We start from the raw sequence: 26,449 nt of genomic DNA, 5'->3' as shown, positions 1-26,449 counted from the left end.
GGCAGGAAATTATATGTATTAAAAAAAATCGATGTATGTTTCAAATGAAGTCTAATTTCAATTGGAAACTGGATTTTTTTTTTTTTTTTTAGAGCCAACCCTACATTTGATACGATAAGTGTTAACCAGACAGGTTGATCTGAGGTTACATCTTATGGGGTTTAATGGCGGGAAATAGGGGTGGGTATTGGCAAGGACTTCACCATACTTGAGTCACGATACAATCCACCATTTCCAGTTTATTGAACTTGTTATTTATTATTATTGAAAAAGTGGATCAAGTTTCTTGCCACTTACAGTAAATGTGAAAAAACACAGTTTGCAAACTGCTTAATCTTTGCAACTTCTGATGTTCACAAAACATGACTTTGTCTTTTAAAATCGATATTAAGACATTCAAAATCGATATTGTTTCGGAAGAAAATATCGATATATTGCCATATCGATATTTCTTTCCACGCCTAGTGACAGACATTCAAGATTCAAAATCAAGATTCAAGATCACTTTATTGATGCCCGCAGGGAAATTGTTTTGTCCAAGAGTCTCAAGATAACGGAGAACATAAATGTGACCAGACATAGACGTAAGAATACAAGTCAAGGAAAAAATAGAATAAGATAAAAATAAAATAATCTTAAAAATAGTCTAATAGTCTACATCTGCATTTGTACATTTCCATTGTGTCTTGGGTGATTGGATCTTAAGCGTATCGCTCTAAGTGTCGGTGTGAAGGCACGCAGGGTGCACCTTATTTGGATGAGGTCTATTGTCACATTGCATGGACAGATTCTTTAATCAGTGTGAACACATTGAAGGAGCTCCTGCTTTGAAGTGCTCCCTCACAATTTCAAACATATTACAGTTTGAAATGTTCATAAAAATAAAACTCTGTTCAAGTCTGTGACAGTTAAGATTGAGACTCACCATTAATAAATCTAATTTGAGTTTTGAACAAAGATTACTGGAAGCTGAATTTCAGTTCGTCGTTTCAAGCTATTTGTCGTAATGCCTTCTCTGGGTAGCTGTAGGATTGTGCAGCCACAGGATGCATTTCTACAAAATGAGAAACTTACATGACGCTATTACTCACAATTACAAAATAACGCCCACATGGAGACCAGATTCATCTCAGCAAAGGATGGTTTACATTTTTTCATTTCCTTTCAGCTGTTTCATTTTTTTTGAGCTATGACTTAGTCTGATTAGTTAATAAGAATCATAATATTTTTCTCTAATGTCAAGTTTATGATTGCACTTATTTTCCAGCATGAATATAGAGCGAAGACCAGAAAAAAACACACAGTTAATCACCCAGTACGTGTCTTGATGCTGCTTTAAACATAGCCACTGACAAAAGCAGGTAACAGTGAAATCACACTGCCCCCACTTCAACAATAAATTCACTCCAAATGAGGTTTAGCATGTTAAAATATACAAAATATTCAGTGTTAGGCAGTGGTGTTTGGTTTGTGTCATTCTGGATTAATAGGGTTCTGTGAGTAGGTTATCAGGTTTCATATAATAGGTTGATCCTGTGCTGTCGAGTGTACCGTTTCATTCATTTCAGATTCAGTATCAATGACGCTGGAGCTTGTTCACGTTTTATCTGAGCTTAAGAAATTATATCATACTTCAAATGCACCTCACTATCAATAAATGAGCACATCACAGCATCACAATACCAACAAGGAAACACGGCGCGGTTCATAATACCTCGACACGCAGCACTCGTTCTGAATGGCTCTCACTTTAGTGCCCAACAAACACTAAACAAGCACACACAGCTTAACAGTTATTTATGTCAACAGTTATCTTCTATGATTGTTTTGTTGTACATTGTCGCATTATAATTGTAGAAAATGTAACTGAGGTCAATGGCAGTCTCACGGGTGCATAGGAAGTTCAGTCCTTTTTAACACCAGTCTGATGTTTGGCTCCGTAGTGTTGTCGTACATTACACCCTTTCATCACAGCAACAGTTTCATTACACATCAAACAGACACACTTGTGCCATTTTTAATCACCTGCGGCAAACGTTTTCATTCAACTCATTTTGTGAAAACACTGCGGCATTCAAGACTCTACTGCCACCTACTGGTAAAACTAAATGGTACAATACCGCCAAGTGTAGTTTAACACGTTGGCCAGTTAACCAGTTAGAGAGTTAATTGTAGATGGATGATCTTGTGTTTCCCTTGTCACACTACAGAGGGTTTTCGGATCATGGGGTATAGCTGCAGGTTGAACCCCTCCCGCGTTTTTGGTCAAGTGCCTCATACATTAAGATGTGCTGAGGTTAACTGGTTGATCCAATATCAAGTTATCTCAGGTTTCATAAGGTCAGTCCAGTCTCCACTGATGTTGTGCCAGTTAGGAGGTGCCTGACGTAACGTCTCATATACTCACTGACCTCTGACTTATAGAATCTGGCACATCATGACTGGCGCCCCTTTTTGTGTGTGTGTGTGTGTGTGTGTGTGTCTGGAAGGATAAAGTTTCTGTCCCTACCTCCCCTCTGTTATGACGTGTCTTTTGGCTAAAGCCTGGGCCTGCTCTCTCCATCTTCCTTGCTCTCTGTTTCTTTTTCTTAATGTCTCTAAGGACTTGATTGGCAGTGTTTTGTTTTTTTTTGTGGGGTGCTTTTGCTGTGTCAGCTAAGTGACATCAGTCGCTGGAGAACGGGGGGGGGGCGACTGTATGAGGGGACCGTTGCCTCTGATGATAGAAGAGCCGTAGAGACAAAAGAGATGGGTGGGGGAGGGCCGACTGGGTGTGGGTAAGCTTTTATCGTAATTACACCCGCTCTCCGATGGGATGGAGAGAGGGATAAGATGAGGGAGCTGTGGGCAACGTTGATGTAAGTCAGTGGACAAGTCGAGAGGAAATAAAAGTTTGAAGACAGTGGGTAGATGTGATGCAGCTGTGAAGAAGCTAGCATGGCGCTGAAATGTGAAAACAATGTTGCCATTCCTTTTGAGAGACAGAGTTTTAGCTAACTTCAGGCTTTGATTAATATTGTGTATTATTTCCTTTCATAATGGAGCCTTGTACTGTTTCCCTTTCACATTCGTCAGTTTAGCGGTCATCTTGAAGCTTTTGAGAGGCTTTTCCTCAACAGCTAAATAATTCAGATTGTCTGGAAAAAGCCTTGAAATACACTTACTGTATTCAGGGATCACCTGTCCAATTGCTTGTTAACGCAAATAGCTAATCAGCCAATCACATGGCTGCAATTCAATGCATTTATGACAATATGACAATGAGTTCTCTGTACTCCGATGGCCTCCACAGTCACCAGATCTCAATCCAATAGAGCAGCTTTGGGATGTGGTGGAACGGGGGATTCTCATCATAGATGTGCAGTCGACAAATCTGCAGCAACTGCGTGATTCTGTCATGTCAATATGGACCAAAATCTCTGTGAAATGTTTCCAACACCTTGTTGAAAGTACGCCACGAAGACTTACGGCAGTTCTGAAGGCAAAAAGGGGTCCAACCTTTCACTAGTAATGTGTACCTAATAAAGTGACAGATCAGTGTATATTCAGAAAACAACTCATTGGCTAAGTCAACATTGCGATTGCTAAGTCAACTGGCAGAAATCCTCTATTAACACCAGTAAACTCTATGTAGTTAACTCATGTTTTTGTGTATTTGCTAACAAAGGACGTCTTGGTTCCTGGTGATGTTTCTTACTGTCAGTCCCTTTTTATTGATGAGCAAAAAAGCCCCATCGAACCAGAATTGTTTATGTAACTACTCTGTTCTACACTACAAAGATATAAAACACTGTAAATATTGGCAGCTTTCAGATAATTGTCTGCCAACATCTGTGATACAGAAATATCATCTTCATGCTAACAGCTTGTACAGTTTAACATGGTCAGCATCTGCGCTACACAAAAAATATGCATTTGCTTTGCAGGTGTTAAAAATGAGCAAAAGAACTGGAATGTTGTCGTTATACCTACGCACATTTTAATCAACCGTTGTCGAGGTATGTTCCCCTGCAGCAAGACGACAGGCGCGGGGGAAAATACAGAATGACAGACGAGCCGACATCCTGTCTGCAGAATTCCAGTTCTGACATGGCTAAGAATGAATTTGACTCAATACATCAATGATTGCAATTATTCTGACAAATAAACTCGCCGTTTCACAGAATAAGACTTTCATTACAAACCCAGAAAAATATTAGCTATCAGCAGCTTCGACTCGTTAAAGCATTTCCTTTGAGTTTCTAACCTTAGACCTGTACTCATTTTGCAATGCTCCCCCAATAATGAAGAGAGCTTAGCCAACAGACAGATTAATGACCTACTCATGGCTGCTTCTTTCTGTTGATCCCTCTGTGTTTCTCGCCTCTTTTAATTTACTTTCCTGCGTGTCTCGCCCCCTTGCCAACCTCTCCATACAGTAGCACTGTTCTGCTCTATACTGTTCAGCAGTTGTTGCTTTGTGCCTCCTAGGAGCGGTCTAAATCTGTAAGTGGATCCATGGAGCAAGTCATTTAAGCTGCACTGTGTAATTACAGCGGGAACCGTTTTAATGGCTGTTTATCTGCGTAGCTTCAGCTTTTTCAAGGAAATTGGGATCAATTACATGATCCCCCAAAAATGTGAGCATTAACGTCCACCGTCTAGCTCCCGTTTCCCTGACCTTCTTACTTAAAAATGGCCCGCGTACGTGCTACTACACTGCGTCTGCCCACTGAATACGACTAAAGCACTCGCTCATATATGCATTCAAGCCCACGCACACGAGCGCTGAGAGGTCTACAGGCAGTGAGCAGCGGCGGCTTATTATCTGTGTGGGGTGTTGGTTTTAATTGATCGTGTCCCAGTGTTAACTCCACATTTGTTTTGATGCAGCTGTGAAGTCACGCATTAGGAAATTACTCCTTAGGTGTGCGTGTGTGGAAAATTCGAGACGTTAATAATGGTTGGTCTAACACTGAGATTGAGACAAATCTGGTTAAATATGACCTTTTAAAAACTTGGTAGCATAATTATTGGCAATTTAAATTGCTTAAAAGTTTCATTACAACAGTAAATGGCTTCACTTTGCCAATATAACTCCTCACTGTAGCTAACACCTCATAATTCATGGGACAAGGGTGTGTGAGCATGGATGCTGTTAGCTGACATGTAGCATCAGTCACGGCAAATGGAAAGTTACATAGTGTGGGGGCAAGACGGGATGTTTTTCAAATAAAAAAACACGATGCCAAAGCCAAGTCAAACAAACACAAGCTCAACAAGTAGAGCTTAAATATTATGGCAGAAAATCACCAGAGCTGAATAAATGCGTTTCTGTTCCAAGACAGTAAGTGAACTTATGTAAACACGCGAGTCGAGGCCCAGGCTTCAGTCTGATCCAAGCGCCTCTTTTATCCTCTGCTTCCTCGCTGAACTCACATCAGATTGTTGCATGTGTCACTTTTAATATACTGTAGATGCAGCCTGAGAGTAACATGCCGTTGGGAATTCATTATGAGGCAGATTTCAACCGAAACACAGAAAAAAAAAAAAGATGTTGGATAGCCCAACAGAAAATCAGCACCATTTAGTTGCAATCACATTTAACTCTGCATTGCTCAGATGTAGAACCGTGTCACTCTTAATCTATCACAGCATCGAGATCTTCCTCAGGCAAAATCGTTTCTCAATGGAACGGCTCAAGACCAACTTTCTGCCACAAGTCAATTGTGTGTGCGTAAGTAGCAGCAGGTACACACATTCTCTCATCGAGTTTGTTTCTCAACGTTTGTACGGGAATCGCCTCTTTGGCGCCTCGATTGAAAAATGAGGCGCCGGTTCTGAATACACGTGCGCTGGAATTTACTGTCGGTTTATTTTCAAATGTCTTAAGGTGGACGCCAAATCACAGCAGCCATCAACTTGCATCGGAGCGTACACTGAAAAGTCATCATGAAACCACATAGCTGAACCCGATCCGAACAAAGTGTCAGATTCACGTTCAATGACTGGGGGAAAAAAATGGGGAAAAGCAAAAGATAATTCTGCATTTAATCTTGTCGTCGCTTTTTAAAAATTGACTGAATAGCGTGGGAATAAGGTCAGTCGGCAGCAATGCTCAGACTAAAAATGGGCTGCTTTGCTCTTGCAAGACATTAATAAATCAGCATTAGTTTCCAGTTACATTGGCTTTTACAGCCTCATACTGTAGATGTTCAACAGGGGATCCGTGGAGGTGCTGCAGGGGGGTCGCAAAATCTTTGGTTTCGCATTTTTATATATATTTCTCAATTTTCCCACATAAATTTAAATTTCTGTAAATGGACATAACATGAATTCAACATATTTGAGTAAAGGGATAAATGGAGGCAGAAGACGTCATGTTTCACTCATTCGGCGAGTTGTCTGGTGCACATTTCACACAGAACACCAGGTTTAATATAGAACCGTAGGTAGGGGGTGCCTGCTTAATCAGTTTTGGGGTCCTTGGCCTGAAAAAGGCTTGAAGACCTCAGCAGCAGATGGGCAGCCATGTTAGGAGAATCTTAATTTCATTTCATCTGCTCGTTCTTAGAATTACTTAGCGTTTCGTGAAATCCTCCTCAGTCTTAAAAACTGATATTTGGGGAAATCTTTCTTTAGCGGCGTGAGATTTCGCTCAAAGGTCCATCACTTTTGAATCCCACCCATGGGTGCATATGGATAGTTCTTTGCTTTGACTTTACTTTGTTGCATGAGAATTGCCTCATTAAGGTAAAAAGTTTAGAACCCCATCAGAAAGTCATTCAGTCTGCTTGCGCTGGCTTCGAAGAGTCAGACAGTACGATAAAATCCAAATCAATTGCAATTTAATTTGCAAACGAAAAACAAAACAAACGATTCAAACGTCCTCTGCTGTTTTTGTTGAAATGCGGTGGAACATCTCAAAACAGACCTTGTGCTTCTCATGTCCCCTTCAGACAGAACGCTACCGTCAAATGTTGGAAAATCTTTTTTTTTTTTAGCTTTTATTTAACTTTTGCCGTTACATTTCCCGTTCTCTTTCCAGGCCCACCTTTCGGTACTTCACCTGGCACACGTGCGTGTTGGGCATCATCGGCTGCGCCATCATGATGTTCCTCATCAACGCCATCTACGCCTCGGCCAGCATCGCCTTCATGCTGCTGCTGCTTCTGCTGATTCACTACCTCAGTCCCTCATCCAGCTGGGGCTACATCAGCCAGGCTCTCATTTTCCACCAGGTCTGACAAACAGACGCACACACCCCCGACAACAAACACAGTCAGACACACACTCGCAAACGCTGCCTTGTCATTACTATAGCAACTAAAATCTCATTCCCTCAGCTTTACAAGAGCCTGTACCTCTGCCAAGCAATCGTTCTATCAGCTTTATAGAGACAAGCAGACACGCACACACACTCACACAAACGCAGACAAAGTGCCTCCAGTGCCTCACCCTCAGCCAATCGCTTTGCATTTAGGAGACAAACACATACATTTTGCCTCCCTCTTCTCTCACACGTACACATGCTCCCTTGTCATCCCTGCGGCAGCTATCTATCATGTTTATATCGGGCCTACCAGACTCGAAAGCGCACATCTGCATCTTTATCCCTCAGCGAGGCTCGCTACATTTACGACACGGATACGCGCGCGCAACTGTACATCATCCGGCTCTCCGTGTCCTCTATCTGGTGAGCCTGTTGCTCTCAAGGAGAGGGCGCGCTGCTGCAAGCGGGGCCTGTCGCCGAAGGGAGCCGTTGCCAAGGCTTCTGGAAGGGGCTGTGGGCAGGGAGGGCGAGGGAGGCCGGCTCTGCCAGTAGCTTGTCAGGCGGCAGAACATTATTACAGCCACTTAACTTATTGCACTTTTCTTCTTCGTCCTCCTCCCCCTCCCCCCTCCTTCCAGTTTTCTTCTTATCCTGGTCTCTTAATCTCGTCCCTCTTCTATTGTTTTTCTCACCCCGAGACGGCAGACACAACAGGGAGACAACCTCCGCTCCTGTGTAATCTGGTTGACCCGCCTGATACCCCGTCCTACGAGAATCAGGCGGTGATGCAGTGGCTAGGGATGGAGTATTGTACCTGAAACTTTTGTTTCTCTACTGTTAGATAAAAGCTGTCATCATGTCTGACTGTCCACTGATGGTTCATCTGCTAAGGATTCAATTAATGGTTCACTCATTTGTTGTTGTGTTGCTGTAGTTACACAGTTAAACCACAAAGTCGCACACAGCTCTTGAGTACCAGCTAATGTTGATGTGATTATGTTGATGCATAGGGATCTGCGTGGAGTTAAATCATCTGGCGTCCTTTATTTTTTTTTTCTGTCACTGCTTTAAATAGCACAGCAGTGATATTGTGGTACTTGCGGAAGTTTTCAGGGTTCAGTTGTGATCTGAGCTTTGAGTGCGGGTCTGTAAAATAACCAGCGTCACGGTAGATAAATAATAATCTAACATGTGTGTTTTCAGCGAGAGGTAGAGACTGTAAAGCTCGTTCCAGATCCACTTGCGGTCTGATTGTCCAGGTCTGATATTCATGCGATGTCTTAAGTGCTGAAAAACAGAGGACGGCATAAAAGAGTTTCATGACCATCTAGAAGAGACGGAAAATGACTTTGGAGAGACACAAATTAACTTATAAGATGCAAAATAGCTACAAAGAGACAAAAAATATCCCCAGAGAGATTGAATGGACCATTATAATAGTAGTTATTTGCTGTTTCATATTAGAACAATAAAGCGCTTTGTTTAGAATTCATGTTTATGTTTATTCAGAAAAAGGGATTGGGGCTAATTTATTGTGATTCATATATTTATGAAGTGATGAATCTATTATTTCCAAGAAGTTTACAACTTTTTTATTGGCTGTGAATCCAGTTTGATTTCTGGAGTCGCTCTGTTGGGAACTGATTATGACCCATTAAAGATCTGCTGGGCCAATCAATCATTTTTGACGTCTTTATGTAGTGATGGACAGAAGATTAACAGTGACGTAGTCATAAAAGTCATCTGAGCGCTGTGCAGTTGAATTTGTTTACAGCAAAATGGCTGTGATTGGTTGCAGGATTATCCAGTTGTGTGCAGCTGTATTTTATTCTGTGTATCAGTAGGAAACATGCCCCAAATCCAAATGGCATGTGTACTGTGATAAAAAATTGAGTGTGGCTATGCCAGGCAGAATTTTTATACTTGCTTTACAAATCAACCTCCTTTAAAACTGTGCCTCAGTTTTGTCCCCTCCCCTATTGTAAAGCATCTGGACCCACCCATGGCAAAGAGCCCAGTCCTGTGGAAGTGATTCCACTCATGTATTTAGCAGAAGGGACCTCACGTCTACATGTAAAAATCCCATACATGCACTCGTCTTGTGCCCCTGCGCCATCCGGCAGTAGCCTTGGTGGCGGGTTGCCAACTGGGTGACATTGAAGCGGGGACGAAACACACAACGGCTCGCGGCAAACAACAACACACAACTGGAGATAACGGGCGCCGACAACGGTGTTTAGGAGAGAAATTGAAGGAGGAAAAAGACAAACTGAGCCAGGAAATGCTGATGGTATCACGGGAAGAGAACGAGGGAGGCAGGAGCTAAGCAGGGAGAGATGATGAGTGATCGAGAAACTAAGTGATGGATGGAGACCGAAGCGACAGTGAGATGATGATAGTCTGATGGATGAGAAGACAGGCAGAAATGGAGAGATAAAAGGAGACGGATGATTAGAGGAGTGGGGACAGTTGGACTTTGTTTTTTCTTTCTTTGCGGCTATTACTGAATGGAAGCATGAAAACAGTGGTGGTGATTATGATGGTAATGATGATGGCTGCAGCTTCACTCTGGATTGATTGCCGTATGGACGCCCATGCACTGAGCAGCTTCAGGAGCTTGAGCTGAACTTCTGTCGTATTGTTGCGATGCCATTATCGAAATGATTTCCCATGGTCGTTTCAGGCCAAACCCCAAAGTGGAGCTGCAACGCAGGAAGAGTGTCTTTTTTTTTTTTTTCCCCGACAATTTCATATCATTACCTCAAGTCTCTGAAGCACACCCTGAAACCGAGAGTCAGTATTTTTAGTCATTCTCAAGTGACGTACTTCCATTTAAACGGAGTTTCTTGCAGCCAAAAAAGTGCCACGGCTTTAATTGGCTGAACGTACTTTAGTCCCTGCCACCTCCCTCATCTAAATGTGAAGTGATTGGTGGACTCCAGTAAAGTTCACTTCCCTCACATCACTTCCCCGCTGTGCTCGTGTCACAGGCGACTTTCGCCCCAACTTTCCTGTTACACCAAGAACACCACTTTTAATAAGGAATACTCGAGAGTTCAAAAGGCTTGAAAAACATAGAATTAGCCTTTAGAGTTACCCGTCCTCTCTCAAGAGAAGTGAATTTGAAAGCATGGGCTGCAGCTTTAACATGGCGACATGTCATCACTGACTGAATGGTCATTAATTCCCACAACGGTATAAAGGGAGTGTTAATCATTTCTCGTAGACAGTAGGTTTAGAGCTAATGTTCGGTTCCACTTGGGCACATTTCCTTGATGGTACCTTGGTGCCACCTCGTCAGCACACCTTCAGAATCCTAATGATGGCTCCATCACACTGTGCATTTTAATACAAACTAATAGACACTGGTATTTAAATGTGTACTCATAATCAGTCACATTTTCCCAGTAATAGTCTAAATTACACACACTAATGCACATGCAAATCTACATGTGTATGTAAAAACCAATATCATATCTGGTCCCTGTAACAGCCTCATATCCTAATTCAGGGGTTTTCAATGTTTTTCAGGCCAAAGTGATTAAGTAGAGACCCCCTACCTACAATATGTGTTATGTACATTAAACATGGCTTGGTGCAAGTTGTAAATAGTCATTATTATTATCATTCTGCATTCAATATTACACTTTTCAAATAATACACAGTTTCAAATACTCATTTTTCATTTCTATTTTTTGTTGAACTGACAAAGATGATGCGCTGTTAGCTTCTCTTCTGCTAATATTGCAGAGCGCTTCTGGATTTCACATGGGGACTGAATAGGCTCTCAGAACCTGACAGAGTCAGCGTGTATTACGAAGCCTCGTGATTGGCTCAGCAGCGATGGGGCGGGGCCTGCTGTGTACAGGAGGCTTGGATTGACAGGTCTAGCGTGGCGCTCTGTGTGAAACGGTGCGCTGTTGAGACAGCTCCTGTATCACTGAATGAGTGTAATGTTGACTGAAAGATAACATCTTCTGCCTCCATTTATCCATTTATTATTAGTTAATGTGTAAAGAAAGTTAAATTTGAGGGGGGGGGGGGGACTGCAGTACCTCCGCAGACTCCCTGTTGAAGACCCATGTCCTAATTGGATTTTATTTACAGAGGTTAGAGAGAAGTCCATGTGGCTACCATGCCAAAGGATATCCATACATGTATGATAGGTGTATGCACACAGAGCATCTTCAGAGTCTGTGATCTAAAGAAAATAGTTTTAGGAAACAGAGCAGTGCTTTCACTCGGAGTAAGACGAGTCGATTAAAGCCATCCTCATGTCTGCATGGTTAATGTGAAATTACAGCCAAGACAAGAGTCTAGATGTTACTGCCGCTGGCTAATAGTCCTTCACATGATCTAAGGTCATGGAGAGTTCGTTCTTAATCTTGGAGTCAGTCTGTCAAATCCATTTAGAGGCTGTTGGGGAGTGAGATAGAGACGGGCCCGCGCTGGAAATGAACCACTGCATTGAGGACTGCAGCCTCGGTTCATGGAGTCCAGCTCCACCATCAGAGCACCCCGTCCCTTATCATTGCAGATGATATTTGCCCCATTGTTACTGAAGCTGTAGGATGTCCGTCCGTGTTCACTAAAATGCTGAGATTGAAAATCAGTCTGTCAAGTACTGAACATTTAAGTGGAGTCCCTGCATGGTGCGCCACCACTTCACTTCACTTGACTAAAACCCTCTGGACAATTTGGATTTCAAACTTGAGGAACTATGCGTAAACAAAACAGTTTTTATCTGTTATTATTTGGTGCACCATACAGGGAAACCACTTAAATATTTCTGTAGTGTTTCTACGGTATGTTTATCATCATTATCATAATCCCACAAATTTCACACAATAAGCCTCCTGAGGTTCACGTGTGAAATGAATTCTGTTGAGTAAATATCTCATAAAAATGACCGTATTAGAAGCTCTTTGATTTCTAAAGTGGTTATTTTGCAAATTATGCAGAGATATAAAATTTGTCATTGGGGTTAATAAAGATTATTGGACGCACACTGTGTTAAATCTACACCGATGACCCATTAAAGTTACTTTCATTTTCTGCACTTAACATGAAACAGACATTAGACAAAGCGAGCGAGCCTGCTGAATAGCATGTGTGGTCAATTTCCTCTCGCTTCATAAAAATCCTGCAATAATCTTGCAGGCGTAAGTAATGTCCGTTTGTACTGCCCTGAGAGACACATATTCTGAAATTTTAATGTTAGAAATGTAGTGCGTTCTTGTGCAAGCTAAATTACTTCCAGACATGGATTTTAGAGACTTGTGTAATTAAACTGGACTTATGTTTCGAGCCTGAGTATCAGATGACTGCAGACATACCTCCGTCTTAGGGAGACTCCACCCAACACCCGGCCACTGGTTTAATTAAGTAGAGTAAAAATAAACACTGAAGCCCAACAACAACACTTCTCACACGTCTCTTTTCCTGCCTGTAGGTGCGCAAGTACTTGCTGATGCTGGACGTGAGGAAGGATCACGTCAAGTTCTGGAGGCCTCAGATCCTGCTGATGATTTCCAACCCTCGCAGCAGTGTGGGCCTCATCACCTTCATGAACGACATCAAGAAGAGTGGCCTCTACGTTCTGGGACACGTCCAGCTGGGTGACCTCAGTAAGACACCAGCATTCAGCTATGCCTCTAGAAAATGATGTTCCTCCATTTTTTTTCTTCAAGCATTTCAAAGTAGCTCAGTGTGAGAAGGAGACTGTCTAACTTTTCTTTTTTAACTGATGACTTCAATGTTAAACGCTAAAATGTAAATTGCAATTTATTATACTAAACTATAATGGAAAAACAAATTCACTTAAGTTTCATTTGAGATTGGGTAAGAATTGGCGGTAGGATTTTACAATGAGCGCGACATCTTTCAGTGGACTTTTTTAAAATGCTAGACCTTTCTCTGTGACATTGGCTCAACTGCTGCCTTTTCATTTTGAGGGAAGTGCTCATGTACACTTGCAGATTTTCAAGGAGCAGGGCCCTTGATTGTCTTTGTCTTTTGGGCATTTCGTTGGGCTTGCACGGGCCCGGAGTGGAGTCTCAAGAATCTGAATCCTCTGAGTGCTCCGCAGTGTGAAAAATTACATGTTGACCAGCTGCCCAAGAGCCCTTCTCTCATTTGACAAGCACTTGGAGTTGAGAAATATGAAGGAGTCATTCATTCACATAATTACGCTGTAGAGTTTGTTGTTGAGGGATATTTCTAAATTTCCTTCATAATGTATTTGAAGTCCATCCATTTATTCCTGCCCTTGGCTAGCAGCAGTTTTCCTTAAACCTGAATAGAATATTTATACATGGGACAACAGTGTTAGGAGCTGAAGAAGTCCTAACACAGCTGAAACTACCCCATGAATTGTCTATAAAGCCTGTAGATGTGGCCTCGGGGTTGCACTCTACATACATATTGATGTCTTTCTGGGGTGATTGATCACCCGCCTGCCTGTTTGTGCTTCCCTGTATCTTTTTCTCTGTCTCACATTTTGTCTACGCTGTCATTTGTGCTTGCGTCTTTCTCTCTTTGCCCCCACCCATCCCAGAATCTCATCTGCTATATCTCTTTTGCTCTGGCTCTGCCTGTGATTCTAACTTCATCTCTATTGTAATGACTTCTCTACTCTCTCTCCTTGTATGGGTTTGGTTCTCTGCCTTCTCTTTCCCTCCCATTTTCTAAATCTTGGCACACTTCTATTGAGCCGTCAGCTAGATTCCTTAATGCATCACACCTTTGTGTTTTCCTTTCTCCCAGACACGTTGCCATCTGACCCTCTGCAGTCCCAGTATGAGTCCTGGTTGTCCTTGGTGGACCATCTAAACATCAAAGCTTTTGTCAACCTGACATTGGCGGATTCTGTACGTCATGGTATCCAGCATCTCCTCTTCATCTCAGGACTTGGTCAGTACCTCTGTCAACATGAACACAATCATTAGGTACATAGAAAGACAATAAAGATAGATTTTGTGAGGACTTGACTTCCCACTGCAAATTTATTTAGAAAAGGTGGTATGTGGTTAGCTTAACTTTGAATTAGTGGGATTTAAAGTTTTCATCGTTTGTTTAAGTCTTACTTTCCACAGAAAAATATATATTTGCTCTTCTGGGTTGACACAGAGTTGTGACTCCCTTCACCGAGTAAAATGACTGAACCTCTAAATGTACCTTTAACAAGTCAAGAAAATGAGAAGATAATGTAATAATAATTAATAATTAGATTTACATACATGGCCATGTTTCATTATTTTCTCATTTATCTTTTATCTTCCCATCTGTCTAGGCGGTATGCGTCCTAACACCCTCGTCCTGGGTTTCTATGACGACTCTCCTCCAAGCGACAAGTTGGTTGATCCGTGTCAGTCCACAGATACCTCAGGTGTATCTCAGGAGCTTGAGGAACCTCCTCTCTTCCATTTTTCCTCTCTTAGGGGGTCCGGTGACAGACAGGACTATGGTGAATTTGATAATGGGAAAGTTATAGGCCCCCAGGAGTATGTGGCCATCATTGCTGACGCTATGAAAATGCTAAAGAATGTGGTGCTAGCTCGATACTTCAACAACTTCGATCGAACCCAGGCCCTCTCGCCTTCAGGGAAGGGAGCTGTGTATGTCGATGTCTGGCCGGTCAACCTCCTGCGTCCGGACAGTTCTAGCTACGTTGATACCTGTTCTCTGTTCCTGCTGCAGCTAGCGTGCATCCTCAACATGGTCAAAGCCTGGCGCAAAGCTAAACTGCGTCTCTTCCTGTGCGTGGAAGAGGGACGCAGCGTGAGAGGTTCAGAGGAGAAGCTAGGCCAGCTGCTGAAAGAGTTGAGAATTAAAGCCCGGATCCATACGGTACCCTGGGACCAGCAGGTGGCGCTACACTGGCAGCGGCAAGGTGACTGGAGCAAGAAACAACAATCACAATCCCTGGCTTCCGCTACAGAAGACGATGCGCTGAGAGCTGATGAAGAGGACGAGAACGAAGATGATTATGTTAATAGCTTCCCGAGCAACGCCACGCGCCTGTCCAATGACTACCTGTCGGCTGTAAACAAGCTGATCCTGGATCAGGCCCGTCCGCCACCTGCCGTGCGTTTCCTGTACTTGCCACGCCCCCCAGCTGACACTCGCCGCTACACTGCCTATTTACACCAGCTGGAGCTGCTGACTCAGGATCTGGGCCCCACGCTGCTCATCCATGGTGTCACGCCTGTCATCACCACTGATCTTTGAACACTCCCCTTCCTGAGAGATTCAGCAAAGCGTGCCTTAGAAGCTGGGGGCCGTGAGTTTTGCAGCGTTCCTCAGTGAAGATCTGTGGACCTCAGCACTGCCTTAGTAATGAACAGAGGAATCCCTTGAAATTTGACCCAGGTGGAGACATCGCTGCTCACTCACCAACAACATCTGCACTGCCTCGTACAAAAGTCTCCCACATGCAACTAATTATATACTATTTAAAATGAGGATCATATAATGTGTGACATATTTAACCTGAACCCTGGCTATCACTAATACTTTCTTATTTAATCTGTGTTGTCTTCAGTGGCAGTTCTGGTATCCATCGAGCACCAGAAACCACATGGACATTTTTAGGTCAACCTTATGGCGATTTAAGTACAACATGATCAGACTATGAATTAATGTGCCAGATTACATGATATTAAGTCAGTATGGGGGAAAACATGGGATAAAGGTTGAATCTGCGGTGCCAGCTGATGAATCAAAATCACTATCAAACAGCACATGATGTTCTTTTTAACCCATCCGGACCAGTTCTTGGCAAATGTGTTCATGAGCTGACAGGCCCATGGGAAAATGTACACTTCAATGACTGCAGTTATGAATATATTATTTATATTGATCACTTTATAAAAATGAACAAACCCTAAGATTTCCCATGAATTATCACTACCAGTGTTGTATAATAACGTCCAAAACACCAAAGCCAAAATCTCAACAAAGTTTGTTGAATATGCTCAATCAGTCCAATAATCTGAAATGAGAAAAGACAAAAGCGACAAGGCCATGAAGATTTACCCTCTGTCACATTGTCATCAGTGTCTCCCAATTTCTATAGTAAAACTTTTTACTGTAGAACTTAGCTAGGCTGGTTCATGCCTTGTTGAATTGGTCCAACTCATCTAAATTTCATGTTTTTTTATCCTGTGATTGACAATAGAATTAAGATGTTAAATATTAGAGGGCCAGTCCAGATCAATGATTTTAGCATCTTTTAAATCTCGACTAAAAAATGTACTTTGGGTCTGTGTCTGCCTGGAAGAACCTACGACGACCTAAAGCCAGACTGGCAGCAGAAAGTCTTTTGTGTTTGGTGACCCCATGAACCTGAACAACAAGCTTCCCTGAAGCAGCATAACTGCTACACATAGCTGTGGACATGTTTTTAGTATGGGAACTGTGATTATAGAGTTGAAGGCCTCTTCTATCCTCAGCCAGAAGAAATCAACATCCATGTGCACAAATACATCCACTTCCAAAACTCAAGTCCACCGTAGCGAAGAACCATCACAAGAGTCTTCCTTGACACTTCAGAAGGGCCAGTTCAGCAACAATCATCCTTGTAGTGACCCAAGACCTCTTGTTGGCATTTCTGATGAATTTCCTGTCCTCTTCCTCTTCATCATCTTACGACCATGCTCAAGATTCTACCATGTAATGTTCGGCCGTTCTAGACACTGTGTGCGACAGGTTCTCCATCATTTAGGTCATGGTACATCCAAAAAGCATTTAGAAACCCATCCACAAATTACAGATTACCGGAGAGCAACACATTGGAAAACGATTCAGTGGTCCACTTACACCTGGAGGGCAAAAGACGCTCCTTTGAAGATAACAATGTCCAAGTCTTAGCCAGTGACAAGATATGGTTTGAAAGAGGAGTAAAGGAAGCCATCTATGTCAAATTTAATAATAATAATAATAATAATAATAATTTAAACAGAGGAGGTCTATATTAATTTACAAAACAGGCCTAACCCCAACCCGCACCCTAACCACTTTCACACCTTGAGACTTGAGCCTCTGACTAAAAAGGTGTTGTTAGAGTAACATTCATAGGGACTGGAAAAAAGTCTCCCCATACGTTAATGGACATAAGTTGTGCCAGTCTCTAATCAAGCAAGTTTCTGATGGATTATACCAACAGATGTTCCTATTTAAACCTCAACTTCCCACCAGTAACATAGAAATGAAGGAGCTACTTGGATGTTTGGTGAAATGCCTTCTCAAAAAAAAACAAAAAAAAGTTAAAAAAAAAAAAAAAGTTAAAAAAAAAAAAAGTCCATTTGCCTTATTAAATGCTTTTTGGATGTTCAAGATGCTGTTAAATGCTTTGAAATGATTGTATGTCCATCCACCCAAAGATGTGCCTCCGTCACTTTATTTAGGAGGTTCATATTTTCTTTTTTTCCTATTGGCATAATGACAATGACTTGTTCGAAAGATTCTTTATAATCTAACAACTCTTTGAAGTGCCACTGGCCACGTGCATTGTCCCTTATTTAGCTCATATCTGACTGATTGGGCCAGTAAGGTGCGATGGTGTTCAAGTGTGGTTTGAAACAAAACTTTTGGATTTTGCTTCATTATCACACGGGGGGCTGATCAAATTTGATGTTTGAAAAATGACTGTTCCACATGTCTTTAGATGAAAATATTCTTCGCTAGCCAGGGAGCTGAAGCTGGACTGTTATTATTTGAAGGAGTCACTTGAAGGAAATCTGCTGTTCCATTTTAGGAGTTTGGATCAAAGGAAACAACTGAACATTAGCGGCAATGGTGCTACCATGGAAGTCTGAAAAGTTTAATTCCAAAACTAAATTCATGTGGAATCTCAGGACAACATTCCTCTTTTATCCAAAAATGCACTTTGTCCATTCTCCGCCAAACTACATGTTGTACAGCTTTCCAGAAGTATCTTAACATGTTTACAGGACCAATAACTACTGTGATCAAGCAGTGCTATTTTATTGATTGTTTTTTTTTTTTGTAAGTCTGTAGGTACTAATCACTCTCAATTTCTACTCACTAATGACCATGTTTCTTGACCAGCTTGATTCTCATGTGCCTGAGTGAGTTTAAAGGCATTGGCCTATACCCAGAGTACTTGGTACATTTTAAATGAATTTACGTAACTTTTGCTGAACTTTGCCGCACAATCTGCTTTTATGGGATATTTTGTAATTACTAGATCATAGGAAGGTACACGCTGTTTCACCACTGTGGCCTAGGCTGAAGGGCAGGGCTCCCACAGTAACTGCTCGTAGAATGGATTCATTCAATTCAGTAGTTTAAACAAATCTTTCTGACGCTGATTTCAAAATGTTTGGGAGTCCATATCTGAAGAGAGGCTGCGGCTTAAATCTGGACTCCCCTTGACATCCATTGACGTGGTTTAGAAGGAGACACATGTTTACTTGCTGGCCAATCGGAGCCGCTCTCTTTGCGCTGATAGGTTCCGGTTTGGACGCTCCTTAACAAACCACTGACACTACGTTTCTTCAAATCTTTGTCAAGGATTTCTGTTTTCCAACTTACAGCAGAACAAAAACAAAATCTGCACACTTAAATGAAGAAATTAAACATTCAGTGTTGGGATTACTGTTGACAAATGAAATGCTTCAACTTTACTTGGTGTAAGCTGAAATAACAAAAAAAAAAGGCAATAAAATGTTTTTATGTTTCATTTTTTTCTTCCCCGGGAGATTGTTTGTAAAAACCTCATCGAACCAAGCAACCGCTCAGGTTGTCTGGACTTTGTTTCATTTCAGCTGAAGACCAGTTTGTGCACAGTTTGTGCGTCTCTGGGAAGTGAGCGAAGGGCTTTTTTGTGCATGTGCGCACTTGTTTGTTCGAGGTAGATTGTGGAACAGGGCCTGGGATAGCGCAGCAGCTCAGACAGAAAGGTACTAGAGGGTGCCAGCTAAATTACCTTGTCCTACAGTCGCCCTCCCTGCCAACCAGGCAGAAATGGATTCCATCTGCGTTCTGAGGTGAACAACAGATTGAAGAAATAAGCCCAAATAACCATTGATATCTGTTCAGGGAGACAGAGGTTGATATTTATCACTGTGTGAAAGACCCGAGCTCTGAAAGAAATGCGTGTATGTGCGCGTGCATACAGAAAAACAGATTTATGAGAAAGTGCGTGTGTGTGTGTGCATGAAACACCTAATGGAAAATTATCTCTAAAATAAAAGATCCATGTTGGATTAGTAATTGACTTCCCCTCCAATATAACTGGCTCGATGTTTCAGATCTTCTCAATTATAGGAAATTTGGTCAAAAATGAATTAGCTGCTAGCTATAGGTCACTAATTAGCAATCTCAAAAGATAATCTAAATTAATTTTTAAATTGTCATTAAGCTGGGGCAGAGGCAGTTGATACATCTGGCGACACAGCTTTCACATGATTGATGTGACAAAAACCATATTCGTTCTGAAAGCTTAACACTCTACTGACAAACGATTGTACTGATCAATATCAATATGACTGAATACAAACCAGAACAAAAGAACACAATAAATGGGGTGCACAACAGACATAAAGACATTTTCGGCATGAAAATGATTCAAAACCACAAACGCCCTGCAAGTTGACAATGGACCCATTCAAACAAATGAAACAGATATATTTGTGTATTTATTTATTCAAGAAAATTAATAATTTGTTCATGTGAACTATGAAAGTTGGCGAACCCTTGTTTTTAGAATCTGGTGAGACCCTCTTGTCGTCTCTGGGAGGAAGCTGATCTCATCCCTCTGTACAGGACCGCTTCAGGTATGACATGTTGGTGGGTTTCCTCACATTTACCGCTTGTTTCAACTCCTTCCACAACATTACTGATTAATGTCAGGACTTTGACTGGGCCCTTCCCAATCATTCATTTTGTTCTTCTTTATCTATTCTGTTGTAGAATGACTTGTCTGCTCGGGGTCTTGCCGCATAACCTAATTTGCCTTAAGATTCAGCTCACAGACAGATGTCCTGACATTTTCTTTCCGTATTCCCTGGTATAATTCAGAATTCAGTGGTCCATCAGTGATGGTAAGCTCTGCCGGCCCAGATGCAGCAAAGACAGCAAATACTTCCAAAAAGCCGACATGTTGTAGTCTTTTGTTAAATTGGTTGATATTTGTTTGAGAGGTGGGAAATAAGAGTGTGAAAAACATTTTTTTATATATATTTGTATATTCTTAAACATTTATTTGACACTAATTCCACTGACTCCATACACATCAGGCTCTTGAGTCAAACTTTGTATTGCAAGTGTTTAATGTAAAAAAAAAAAAAAAAAAGATGGTGAGAGGAAGGAGGAGGGTGTGTGCAGTGGAGGAGAAGACCTTCTCACCCATAGGGGTTTGAGTGTGTGTGAGAGTGAGACGAGCGACGGAGACCATCAGGCTGCGTGTTTGCCTCAGAGTCTTAAACTCCACTCTGTCATGTCTTCAGCCCTGATCAGAGGAAACTTGTGAGTACGTTGTCACTTCTACGGTTTGTCAGAGCCCTAACCACCAGGGATGCCTTCGGCGAACGCACACACACACATACATATACACGTACTTCATCCCTAATAATTTCTACAGCACTTAAAATTTCATCTTCCTCCCTGCGTCTTCAGACCCACTTAATTGTACAAGACATGCAGATTGCCAGAGCAATCAGATGGATCGGGGAGTGAGATGAAGGGAGAGCAAGGTGGGGGCGTCGAGCTGGATTTAGTCACGCTGACACCCAGATTGGATTACTAGTTAAGTTTTTTTTTTTTTTCTTCTTCTTCTCCTTCTTTCGAGGCCAAACAGACCCCGGGCACTTCCTGTGGATCGTGTTTGCATTTAAATGTGCTGAGAGCGCGAGTTCACATTCACATGGTCACATTACAAGAGTTAAAACTGTCGAAACTCCCACATTAACGCAGCAGTCAAAATCTGAATGCTCAATCATTTAAGCATTAGACAGTGTTGTAATTGAATGTCTGTTAAACGGCTTCAGCGGCCTGACACTGAGATTACTCACTGTCACTGCTGGTAAATACTCCGTCCTGGGTGTGTGTTTGTGCTCGTAAAAGGTTACAGTTCTTGAGCACAAACAGGTGTCATTTAAGACTACAGCTCAAACATATAGTATGAATAAAACCTTGGATATTATGATAGGAAATCTGAAACATATAACGGGAAAAAAGTCACAGCAAAGGTCAAGTTTCCGTCACAAGAAACTTGCTGCAATGTACGAAATAGACGTTAGCCCGTCGTCGTGATGTAGCGGTCTACATGACAACCCGGATCTTTTAAATGCAGATCAGATTCACACCCGGCCCCCGTCTCGCTGTGGTCTCCCCGTGCGGCAAACTTGATAAGCTGTTTAAACTCAAACATCTCTTCAGGTTGTGCAGGCACTTGTTTGAATAAGAGAATTGATTTACAAGCCGAAAGAAAGCAAATCTGCACTGTTTATCTGGCCTTTGCAAGGTTTTTAAAAATAAGATTGAATACCAGGTGGTTTTATTTATTTATTTATTTTTAGATGAGCTGAAATCCTGCGGTGTGGTCTGTGGCTGTGCTCCGTGGTTACGTATTGACTGGTGTGGGCTTGAGCTACGTGGCCTGAACCCAAGTCTGGACCGTGTCACAGAGCCAGATTCATGGGGGAGCATAAGAGGGGACATGAAGAACAAATCTCATCAAATAGAGGTGTGTGGATCTCCCCTATTCTTGGCACGACCGCTCAGGAAGGTCTTACTCCTGTTTACTGGGGGGACTTGGTTCAAGCTTAACATCATCGGATGACGTGTCCGATCATGTTTGTGTGTGTGTGGTGGGAGTGAAGGGGGGCCTACCGCCTGTGCAGATTCTAAAATAATTTCATGTCAATAAACAGATTGAGTGAACATACTGTGGGTGACTGTGTTTGTGAGTAAGTGTCGGCAGCTCGCAGCATCGTTCCTCTCATCGCTGTCATTTAACCTTGAGTTTTTTCCCACTTCTTTTCTCTCATCCTTTACCCATTTATCCACTGAGCTGCCTGGTCCTCTTCTCTCATTTAGACGCTGTCCTCGTCCTCCAAATAGTCTCCAGATTTCCTTTTTACGTGACTCATGTGCCCCCCACCCCCCACCCCCCTTTTCGCTTCCAGCGTTTTCTTTTCTGCGCTGGCCTTCATAAGATGTGGTCTGTGTTGCATGACACCTGGGTGGGTGTCATCTTTAGGTCTGTTTTCCTTGCAGTTCAGTTTGATGCTGTTAAAAGGTGAGTTTTTTTTTTTTCTGTTACCTAAGACGTAATTTCAAGGCTTGTTGTTTCAAGCTGAGTGTTTGTCATTTAACTACTCAGCATCCTAATTTTACATCTTATAAATATCAAGAAATTACTCCTTCCTGTATTACTGCAAATGTAATTACTCAATTACTGGAATTCCAGTAATGTAAAGTCTAGAAGGGATCGTTTCATTTTCTCCCGTTGAGGTTTGCACGGCAACAACAGGAAGTCTCAGTTGCCCGTGCTTTATGACAGAAGACACACTCAAGCCACGTGCACTAATGAAATACAGAAGCCCACTAAAACAGTGAGAAGAAACACTTAAGCAGTTATGTATTTGATCCACAGTTGGTGTAATGTAGCCTAGGTGAAGGCAAATTGTGAAACTGTCCTTTTGCCATAGTTACAATACCAACAACTACCACGTTAAATAAAATCTCATCTTCAAATAGATTTGTTGTCTCCTGCCCTTCCACAGTGTGTTACTTGGATGTACTTGTGTTGATGGGTAAGGACTGCTTTCTAAAACCATAAGAAGTGACCCAAGTTGCAATTAACTGCAATTATCCCCTCATCCGAGTGTGCTCTTATTTAGTGCTAATTAAAATCAAGTATCTCCTGCTAAATGTTATGAAGTGTCGTAATCAGGGCTTTAGTGAAGAGCACCTAAAACAATTGTGTGACAAGTCCAAGCTCAAGCAGTTTAAAGATGCAGAGCTGGGGCCAGGAATAAATCACATCGACTCAAAACCTGTTTAAGACTAAAATGGAGAATAATTGAAACTGAAAGAAAAAAAGTTACAGTTAATAACCATGTCCGTTCAGATTAATAATTGTGTAGTGAAAACTATGAGGAAATTGAATAAAAGGTATGAAGCGTCATTTTTAAATAAAATCTTGATTCTATTACCGTTCCTGAGTTATAGTATTAAATGGTCAAGGAAGGTGTTTCACAGAACATTTTACTGTCTCGTTGAAGTTGATCTGTAACCTTTCTGATATATGGGTAGCCCACAAATTGCAGGGTTTGTGTTTCAATCCCTGGCTCCTCAATTTTCTGAAGGTTCCTTGGGACAGATACGTTTAGCCTGTTAACATGGCAGACTTAAGCCTCTTTCACACTGCACAAAAATCCAACGTTGTCCCGGGTCGTCACGGTTCTTTTCGGCAGTGTGAAAGGGTTGCCACGGCATTCCTTCCCGTTGCATTTTGATTTTGTCGCTGGGCAGCCTGTCAGGCTGTCACCGTGGAAGCTCCAGGGCTGCGAGAGCTGCTCACTCAAATCTCAAAAGAGAGCAAAGTTTTGTTCCACTCTCATAACATCAGTCTTCCTGATCATCTCCCCAGACTGAAATCTGAAGAAGAGTTTTTTTTTACCCATTTCTTTTTCAATCAAACTAATCAAATGTGTAGCAACATGATCTTTAACTGGAGCACATACGTGAATTAGCCCTGCATCATGTTCAGATAATCCCACTGATCAGGGATTTCTCATGTGTTTATATACAGCTCGTATACGATATGGCACCCCTTTGTTAATCGGTCAACAGCTGGTGGTCTGAAAGCCCATTAGCGCCCACCAAGGCAGCAAATCCCACGGCAGCTCACTATTTGAAACGTGAAAGCGGTATTAAAGAACCATGGGTGACTACTTGACATGTGGAGAAATAATCATGGATTAGCCATTAGCCAGGATGATTTTTTTTAAACAAGGATTTGGAGAAAATATTATTGATCAGAGTTCAGTTTTACATGTCAAGGAGGTTGACTGAAAAAAATTAGGATGTTTTTGTGTAAATTTTAAGGCACCGATCATTAGCTTTTGAAAGTTCTGGTGCCGTCTTTTCCATCCTTAGCTGAAGACCAGTGTTTTCCGGGACTTTGCATTGACGTGAGAAAACTACTTGTGCAGGATCTAATCAGTTTTCATAATTGCTTGAGATTCCCCATCCAGCCCTTAAACCTCTTTTTCCTCTTGCGTCTTAAAATCTATTACTTTGATAGCACTTAAGTCGTTCTGAATGGGCCTAGTTTCTTCTGCCCTCTTTTGCTGTGATCTCTTTTCCAGAAAAGTCTTAATGACCACATTGGCGAAGCAGTAAATCACAATCAACAATCGCGTGACTTGAATTTCCTCCACGCTTGGGTGGCTGTCAGCCTCTCCAATGAATAACGTAGTAAATAAAACAGTGCTTTCTGTAATTGTTGACATTTGACACCGAATCACTGTCTTGTGAAAAGTGCTTTATAATCACAAGACCGGTTACTTTATTTACGTATTAGGCTTCAGATACTAGGACGCTTGGTTGTTACAGGCACATTATGCAACAATGAGCCATGTAAGTAAGACGGGACTAACAGGAAAGAAAAAAATCACTCTTGACTTTGCTTTCCTCTGAAACACTATAATTTTCTGACTGGAACATTACAGTTTCATCTTTTCTTGCCACCCGAGCACAACTTTTTAAGTGAGTCACCACAGTAACAATTTAATCACCCTTTACCTACCGAGCTCTACAGGACCATTGGTGTCTAATATTCCTTACCAAACGGCTTAAAAAATGTTAAGAAAAGACACACTAGTGCTCATTTTGTCTTCAGTAATCAGAGCTGTGACCCAAATGAGGAACAAAGGAGAGACGGAGACCTCATCTGCTGTGTTCTACTTCAGTCTTGCTGCTTGTCATTATCTTTCCACCTCTTATTTCACCTACTGTCACCTCCTGCTTTTTCCCCTCCTTCACCCGACCGCTCTACCCAAAGATGTAATCACATCTATTCAGCGGTGTCGGCGAAATTGCCCTCTCCCTCCATCTACTCCTATTTGAGCCTGGCTAAATCTGGTCATCCTTTTGTTATCGAGGGAACAAACAAATTATGTCTTCTCACGCAGTTAAGACAAGAGGAATCACTTGAATGGAATCAGGCAGAGAGCATAAGGACCAAGACGGGAGTGTTTCTCTTTGTGTGTGTTTACAGCTGTAATTAGTGCATTATGCTGTAAGTAAAATGCTCAGGCTAGCCATGCAGCGGAAATGGACAAGTAATGGAGTGTTACCTACGGCAAAGCACACCCACGGGGTTCATTTAGCACGCACAAACACACACATAGTGGGTGTACGCACTGAGCGCAGAAACTAAATGTCACACGAGCTAATTGTGAGTGTTTTTGCTTAAATGATCACTGGTCCGTGTGTTTAATCAGATTTCAGAAGTTGAAAGACAACTTAAAGTCAAGTACATTAGTGGGAATGCTGTTAGAAGACGAACAAGGTTTCTCTAACAGTGAAGTCAGGTCAAGGAAGAGACTTTATCAGACTTTCTCGCCAACATGGTTCCCAGTGAGGCCACTTAAGCCACAAATGGATGCACTAATGGCTCTTTAATGTACCAGGGTAGAAATGGTCTCTCTAACCTTTGCTTCCTATTATATACAGATATATATTTAAAAAAAAAGAAAGAAAGAAAAGTCATTATCTGAATACTGGTCTAAAAAACATAAATTCAAAAACGTACTTACTTACTGTGTTTGAGGGAGAACAGCTAATGAACTATCACGACATTGCAACACCTCCTGACTCACATGTCTAAAATGCTAAGGGGCCATGGGGGAAATGTGATGCACAATTCCTGATAGTCTTGTTTAATTGGTACATTTCCCTCGCTTCTTTTTGGCATTGTCTGATAATTAGGTTGAATGCAACTTTAAAAAGACGAGACAAAACTTTATTTTGACAATGAGCCACTTTAGACAGTGCTGTTAAATTAGCAAACATCATGACTGTACTCTCAAGAAGAATCAGAGCGTTACTTACTCAAGGTAGCGTGAAGGAGCCAGAGAGGAAGTCAAGACATGGTCAGGATTTGTGAAGGGAGGTTAGTCAGGGTTGATGGATGAGACGACAAAACATTGGCCTTAAACA

At 41.9% G+C, this 26,449-nt stretch overlaps 1 protein-coding gene across 1 annotated transcript in view; it reads left to right on the top strand.

The window, feature by feature from the left end:
• zgc:153039 (uncharacterized protein LOC767698 homolog) overlaps positions 1-18,956 on the top strand; it is a 64,213-nt gene extending 45,257 nt beyond the window's left edge. Inside the window, exons 10-13 of the mRNA XM_047594271.1 lie at positions 7,028-7,220; positions 12,705-12,879; positions 14,018-14,164; positions 14,544-18,956. Of these exons, the coding sequence (XP_047450227.1) occupies positions 7,028-7,220; positions 12,705-12,879; positions 14,018-14,164; positions 14,544-15,481 (1,453 nt within the window). The 3' untranslated portion in view covers positions 15,482-18,956. The remainder of the gene's footprint in view (positions 1-7,027; positions 7,221-12,704; positions 12,880-14,017; positions 14,165-14,543) is intronic.
• Positions 18,957-26,449: the final 7,493 nt, after the last annotated feature.

Source organism: Mugil cephalus, chromosome 9 (genome assembly GCF_022458985.1).
Source record: "Mugil cephalus isolate CIBA_MC_2020 chromosome 9, CIBA_Mcephalus_1.1, whole genome shotgun sequence".
Lineage (NCBI taxonomy): Eukaryota > Metazoa > Chordata > Actinopteri > Mugiliformes > Mugilidae > Mugil > Mugil cephalus.
Note: the sequence above shows the minus strand (reverse complement) of the source record. Positions and strands in the feature narration are given on the sequence as shown.